This window comes from Octopus bimaculoides, chromosome 12 (assembly GCF_001194135.2).
Source record: "Octopus bimaculoides isolate UCB-OBI-ISO-001 chromosome 12, ASM119413v2, whole genome shotgun sequence".
Classification (NCBI taxonomy): Eukaryota; Metazoa; Mollusca; class Cephalopoda; order Octopoda; family Octopodidae; genus Octopus; species Octopus bimaculoides.
The window spans coordinates 57,534,280-57,542,591 of record NC_068992.1 but is presented as its reverse complement, the minus strand read 5'-3'; the positions used below and the strand labels follow the sequence as shown (position 1 = coordinate 57,542,591).

Genomic DNA, 8,312 nt, shown 5'->3' with positions numbered 1-8,312 from the left:
GCTGTCCACCTACTTTTGGCTCACCCTGTATATATATATATATTGTCCGATGAACGGGAATGTGAAACTCAGAGTAACAGTCTTTTGTTATATTTCTGCTGCTTTTAAATAAAATATATATATATATATGTATGTATGTATATTTGTATGCAGATAAATATGGCAATCAACCATATGTGTCTCTCATTGTTTGGACAAAAGTTCTTTCATCCATTTCTGGTGCCACAAAATGTAATTTTTTCATTTGCGGTATTACCAAATGCTGGTAAACGTATGTATTTTAAATATTTTTTTTCTCTATTCCTCCTCTACAAATTAGAAATATAAACATCAGTTCTTCTTCCATAATTATTTCAGACCTCAGAACCCCCTGTTTTGTTGTATAACAAAAAGAATTTTTTTTTTTATTAAAGCTAATTTTTTAGCTGTTTTGTTGTTTTAAAGGGCCGTTACATCTAAATAACAAATAACTATGTTACTTTTTTTTTTTTTACATGCTTATCACCTTAACTCTTAATGGTGTTAGCCAGAGGCTGCAGCCATGCTGGGGTGCCGCCTTTAAAATAAATTTGAAAATAAAATTGATAGTATTAGCTGTTGTGACCAGATTTCGAACCTTGGTTGCCATGTCCACAACATAGTGTCATTTATTTTATTAACAGTCTATTCAGAATCTAAGAAGAAAGAATACAGTTATAGATGATTGCAGCATGGCAGATACATCCTAGCCATTCAAAAACACACAAAGACTGTTAACTTCTCTTAAAGATCTATTATTTGGTGACAAAATTTTCATCATACCAACAGTGATCTAGTCACTAACCTGATCCCACTGTATTTTTGAATGGTGAATATGTGTCTGCCGTGTAATTGTTTTAGTTTCAGCATAATGATCTCAGATCAAATCATTTGCCTGGCAAATACACCTCTGAAAAAAAAGTGGTTTTAGCTGGTTTTGGTTGGTAAGGTCAGTCAACTTAGCCAAGAATCTGCTGGTGTGTTTCACCACCAGTACCACATCGTTTATGGTTCTGCTTGCGTAGTTGTAAATAAGTACCATGCTGTGGTGCAGCTTGCTGCTGTAAAGTGGCAAGGCCCGTTACTGATTTGCAGTGCTGAACATATTTCTTCCCTCCACACCCATTGTTGCCGTAACTTGGGAAAGCAGGAGGAAGATTTCCACTGGAATGTCTTATTTTAGAGACATGGAGAGAAAGATTTCCTGTAGTACCTAAAAAAAAACAAACAAACAAACAAACAAAATAAATAACATGGTTAGTTATAGGTCTGTTTGAAAATGAAACAGTTTCATATTCATGCCTAATACACTTGCACACACACACACATTTGTAGGTGTGTGTCCATATATATATATATAATTATAGGTCTTAACTAAATGTGACTACATTGCTACTTGTAGGTGTCTTGACACCTTTAGTTACATTTAGTTGACTACTATAATTCTCCTTGACAATATAACATTGCAACTAGCTGTTTTTATTAATTTATATATATATATATATATATATATATTTATATATACCGTATACTCATGTAAAAGTTGAATTTTTTTAGACCATTTTCTAAGGTCAAATTTATGGGGTTGACAATTACACGGATACTATGTTTGAGGGGCTGAAATTCAAGCTAGAATCTGAAGTACCGTATCAGCAGCTGATAAAAGTTATGAGAGGTTCCATGATTTAAAAAATAATGTCGAAGGATTCTGCAGCAAAAATAAGAATCGAGAAATGACCAGGGTGGAGATGGGGTGGGCGACCCACTGATATAAATTCAATAGTTAAGTTATAAGATGTACAGAATGGATTTTAAATTCATTGAAATTTCCTTTTAATGGAAAACAGAAAGCAATTGGAACCCTTAACAATAGTTGATATTGCTTTTTCTATTTCCTTGAGATTCATTAAGACATTTTCCTAGTGTTAATGCTTCTTTTCATTTTTGTTTTTTTTGTTCTCCATCCATTTAAACTTTGTGTGTGTGTGTGTGTGTGTATGCGTGCAACAACAACAACACACACACACACACACACACACACACACACACACACACACACACACACACACACACACATGCACGCATATATCACAGTGATGAATTTAAGCAAACTGAATCCTTGAAGTTGTTGTCAACTTTTTCCCTGTTACAATTTACTGAACATGTATTCTACTAAAAAAAGTGTTGAGTAATCCTTCAGTTTAATGTTAAATTGTTTATAAATATATATATATATGTATGTACACACATACACTGCACTCAGTGTGTGGTAATTTAGCCATTCAGGTTTCGGCTCTTATTGGAATTGAACGTAAAATATTAGGAATTGCCTGATCTCAGAAGGTTTTATGCAGTCTGAGGAGAGCTATGATGTAATATAATTAAGAGCACATTAATAATGAGAGAAAAAAAAAAAGAACATGGGCTTGAATTTGGTATTCCTTTATTTCATCTGTGATCTATGTTTCAGTATTTGGTAATGAATTACACTATAAATGTAATCCATAGATGTAACCTTCAGTGAATCTGTACCCCATGTCTTATGTAGAACACTGGTGTTCAAGGTGGTACATGATATATTAAATTATATTTACTGAAAACAAAATATTGTAAATAAAACATCACATTTTATACCATTTTTTTTTAATTATCATTTTCATTAAATGTCTCTGTTGAATTTTATAGCAGAGCTAACAAGACAACACTAGCTATGTTAAATTGATTCAGTTGAGCTAATTATTTTACTGCCAGTAAACTATCACATAATTTTTTTTTTTATTGCACACCTATCATCACCAGTGTTTTCAGTTTCCAACTGGTTGTTTTGTAGGATAATTCTTTAATTTTTAGCATGTTGTAGGTGCTTCGTGCTGCTGTGTAAGGTTTCTCCCCTCTCAATACAACACATCGCAGCTGAAGCTAAAGAGAAAACCTGTGCAGCGACACGATGTGCTTAAGCATGCTAAAGGTTAACCCTTTAGCATATAGATTATTCTGTTAAACTTAATGCCTGTTTATCCACGTCATTTCGAATGAATCTTGGATTATCTTGGAGCTTCGCTATTTTGAAGATATGATTACATATTTTTAAAATGACATTGTAGATTAATCCCGACAGGCCAGATCTGGCCTATTTGACTGTAAAAACAGGTAGAATATTCAGCCTGGATGTAGCCAGTTTAAATGCTAAAATGAGGATGGAGAAGAAGACATTGGAAATAAAATTGGTGGGAATGGAATCAAATGGTGATGATGGATTGTTAAGATATATTTGGGGCAACAATAATCTGCAATTTGTATTTTTGTTTTTGTTTAATATATATATATATATATATATATATATATATATATATATATACTTTTATGTGACAGAATTATATATATATTTTTTTTGATTTAAAACAAAATCAGTTCCTTGTCAATTCATTTTTCTTGGTTAAAGCTCTCACTGATGTTTATTCCTTAATCTCCTTCTTGGATGTGTAGATCTCAAGGAGTCGAAGCCATGCAATGCTTCGTACCATTTGATGCGACATACAAGGTCCACCATTCAGGTTATTAAGGATAAAAGTGAGTAGTTCCCCTGGAATTGTGCAGTGCTGCTGCGCACCACAGAAGTCCATCGTTGCAGAAGTGTGTGTGTATGTATGTATGTGCACATGCACACACACACACAGATAGACACATATATACAGATACGTATATATATATATATATTATTTCATGGTCTATCTAAACAAAAGTTCATTTTTTCTTTCCATCCCCCTATTCTGTCCCCCCCTTCCCCAGACATACATGCAGACATATACACACAGATACACATACACACACACATTTTCACTCTCGCTTTTTGTTGTCATTCTATGATACACAAAATGTTAATCTTTTTTGGGGTTTCAGTCCTAAGTTGGATCAAATTCAATACCAGCTACTACTCAATTCATTGCTCAATTGAGCTGTTCGGTTCGACTTAGTTATACTGAGTTGAGTCCCAGATTGGATAAAGTTAAGTCCTAACTTTGAACAATTCCAGTACAAAGGTGTACTGAGTTTGACCAAGCTTTGTCCTAAGTCGAACTAAGATCAGTCCTAAATTTGATCAAGTTCAGTCCCAAGCTGGACCAAATTCTGTTCCAAACCCGATGAATTTCACTGGTAAACTAGAGTAAGCTAAGTCCTAAGCAGGACCAAACTTGGTCTTAAGTTGAACTGAATTCAGTCTAGCTCTACTAGTTTCAGTCCTGTGCTGGACCGATTCAATCTTAAGTTTGGCCAAATTCAGTACAAAGGTGTGTGGGGTTTTATACTGTGTTGTTCTCTTCTCAATTTAAAATATCTATCATAGCGGGGTTTTTTTTTTTTTTAATCTTTTTCCATTTTACGGTCCACTACACACTCGCATGCTACATCACACACCCACACGCATATACACAATCCACTAAACACACATACCACATAACACACATGCCACACAACATTTCATGCACACATATCACGTACACACATACACACGCACACACGCCAACAATACCACCACCACCACCACCACACCACTTCCCATTCTCTTTGATTATATCCTAACTTTCTATTTCTAGCTTTGCCGTTCATCTTTCTCCATTTTTCTCAATATTACTGCATGCACCTGCGCACACCCACCCACACATGCTTTCTGTTCTCTTCCCTTATGTATTAGATGAAGATGCAGGCATGGTTATGCTTATTACGAAGCTTGCTTCTCAATTGAGCAGTCTTGGATTCAGTGTCCCACTCTATGACATCTTGGACATGTGTCTTCTACTATAACCCTGGGCTGGCCAAAGCTTTGTATGTGGATTAGGTAGATGGAAACTGGAAGAAGTCTTTCACGTGTATATATATCATCATCATCGTTTAACGTCCGCTTTCCATGCTAGCATGGGTTGGACGACTTGACTGAGGACTGGTGAAACCGGATGGCAACACCAGGCTCCAATCTAAATTTGGCAGAGTTTCTACAGCTGGATGCCCTTCCTAACGCCAACCACTCATGTGTGTGTGTGTGTGTGTGTGTGTGTGTGTGTGTGTATTTATATATTTATACCAAAATTTAGCAAAAATATTGTATCTGTTACCAAACGTAGCAAAATACTCGCAAGTGAGTTTTTGTATTTATATCGATTTAAATAAGAGCTCAAAACTGATCCATTGAAAATACTTTATTATGATGATGACCTATTTTCATTTCAATGCGATATCCAGATCGATTCATGCATATTATAAAATATGGGATACTGCATCTCCTCGAGGTCTTATTAGTAGCAGGCAGATAATAAAAATAGATAACATTCATATACAACATTCATGGTTGACCTATGAAAACATGTAAAAAAACAAAAAAACACACACACATATATATATATATATATATATATATATATATATATATATATATATATATGTATGTATGAATGAAGGACTTCTTTCAGTTTCCAGCTACCAAATCCACGTGTGTGTGTGTATGTATGTATGTATGTATTGACGTCATGTGATGATTGTAAAAAAGTATCCCCACCAAAAAAGTGATTATTTGTTTCCAATCTTCCTTGTTTGGAAACAGGTGAGGGTTGGCAACAGGAAGAGCATCTGCCTCAACCAATTCCACCTGACCCATGCAAGTTTAGAAAAGTGGACATTAAGTGAAGATGATGATAATGATGATGATCTTGTTTCTGCCCTTGGCTTCCTCCTCAGTCCATTCCTCACATGGTTGAGTGAAAATGTTTCATGCCAGTATACGTTTCATCAGTATTTTAAAAAATTCCTGTGATGGTCTAACTTTTGGTCTAGCTTTTCCTAGAGAACAGGAGCTGTTTTCTAGAGGAATCCTCAGGTTGAAGACCAAGTCTAAATGTTTGCATCGAATAGGGTGCACTTTGTTTAGGGCATGTAAGGAACAGCAAGTAGGTAACTGGTTATGTTTATCATCCACTACCTATTTATAAAGTGTTTCCTGGTTCAATACACATTGAAGACTATCTGTAAACTAAAATCTCAGTTTGAGTCACTTAATATGACAAAAATTTCAAATTAGTTTTATTTTCACTATCACATTGTTTTATGTTATATCAAAATATTGATTTCAAATTTTGGCACAATATGGTGGGGGGTGGGGAGGTGAGTCTATTACAACAACCCCCAGTGTTCAACTGGTACTATGTTTATCAACCTTGAAAGGATGAAAGGCAAAGTCAACCTTGGCAGAATTTGTACTCAGAACATAAAGGCAGACGAAATGCCACCAGTATTACAAGATATCTTATTATACAATATAATGCTATATCAAAGAATATCACATACTGCATTATACCATATTACAAATACAAAACACCACATGTTGTATGGTACTAGAAAATATTGCATATTCTGGTGTGCCATGTGATGCATTCTATTATGTCATTTTGGAAAATATTACATATTGTATTATTATTATTATTATTATTAATGCTTAGTGGCATTTTATCCATCTATGTTCTGAGTTCAAATTCCACCAAAGTCAACTTTGCCTTTCATCCTTTTGAGGGTCGATAAAATAAGTACCAGTCGAACTCTGAGGTTGGTGTAATCAACTTAATCCCTCCCCCTAAATTGCCAGCCTTGTGCCAAAACTTGAACTGATTATTATATGCCATTACAAAGGTAGTGAGTTGGCAGAATCGTTGGTGCATTGGGCAAAATGTTTGGTGGCGTTTCTTCCAACTTCTTACATTCTGAGTTCAAATTCTGCTGAGGTCATCTTAGCTTTTCAGTCTATCAAGGTTGTCAAATTGAGTTCTATTCGAGCACTGGGCTGATACAATTAACTTGACCCATTGCCTAAAACTGCTGGTCTTGTGCCAAAAACCAAAATATGAAACCATTATCTATCATTACAATGTATATTATATATATAATGTAATATGGTGTATTATACAATATTAGGTAACCCTATTGGTATTCCATAGTTTAATTAGAAACAGTCAGCAAGTATTAAATCGTTAGGTGTGTGTGCATGCACCAATAGCATTGGTGTGTGTGTGTGCATGTGTCAGTAATGTTTATTTGAATCTCTCTCTCTCTCTCTCTCTCTATCTCTCTCTTTCTCTCTCTCTCTCTCTCTCTCTCTCTCTCTCTCTCACTCACTCACTCACTCTTTCTCTTTTACACACACACATACTTTTGTCATCTGTTTAACATAGATGTGTGAGTGCATGTGCCTCTTGTGATTGTTTGAACCTCTGTCTCTCACTCTACTGAGCATACAATTTTTTCTACTCCCTTTCCACAGCATGACAGATTAGTGTGAATGATTTTTTACACCACAGGAATCTGTTGTTAATTTAAAGTAATATATCATTGCATATTGTATGTTAGAAAACACCACATATTACACCACTTGACAAAAAAGTCCAAATATATTTACATATTACAAAATATCAAACATGTTATTATATCATGTTCCAAAATGTTGCATATTGTATGATGCCATATTACAAAATATCACATGATATTACATCATATTATAAATATTGCATGTTATATTTATCATTTTACAAAACATCAAATATGACTTTTATGATATTATAAAACATCTGTTACATTATCAACTGATATCACAAGATATTGCTTGACATAGTATACTGTATTATAATATATCACATTGTGATGACATTTATAAAGTATGACATATTGTATTCTATTATATACCAAAATATCATGTTTATTAATTATATTACAAAATTACCAACCACTTATCACAGTTTTTAATTGGAAAAATCATTCTTCCTCCACTATAATTTGTTTCCCTGCATATTTAAAATATTTCTCTCAAATAATCTCTTCCAAATCAAAATTTGATTACACCGATCAATTATGATAATTTTTCTCTTAACAATAATATAAATAATACAGCCAGCGACACACCCACCTACCCACCCTTCCCCAACCTGTGGAACCAATTTTTTTTTAGTATATAAAAACGTACAACACACTTCTGTAATAAATGGACTTCTGCTGAAGAGAAAAAAAAAGACAGAAAAAATGTGATTGAGCAACAGAACGACAAAGGATATCTGTTGCAATCAAAGAGATATTAGCATGTTTAATTATCTCACTGTTAGATATCAACTTGGCAATGCCTGCCTGCATGACATGTATGATTTTTGTATTTTATTTATTTATTTTACTCATTGTTTATTTTTCTATTTTCGACTCCTTTTTCTTCTTCTTTATTGCTTTTCATATTCTTGAAGTCAAACGAAAATGAAAAAAAAAAAAAA

General features: G+C 34.0%; 1 protein-coding gene across 12 annotated transcripts in view; it reads left to right on the top strand.

Annotated features, from left to right (window-relative positions):
- The window catches only part of LOC106868187 (unconventional myosin-IXAa), a 213,418-nt gene that overhangs the window by 175,673 nt on the left and 29,433 nt on the right, over window positions 1-8,312 (top strand). For 11 of the 12 annotated variants that reach the window (XM_052972194.1, XM_052972200.1, XM_052972199.1 and 8 more), the window contains one exon: window positions 3,505-3,588. The exons of the other annotated variant lie outside the window; for it this stretch is intronic. In XM_052972194.1, coding sequence (XP_052828154.1) covers window positions 3,505-3,588 — 84 coding nt within the window. The remainder of the gene's footprint in view (window positions 1-3,504; window positions 3,589-8,312) is intronic. 12 annotated transcript variants of the gene reach the window in all.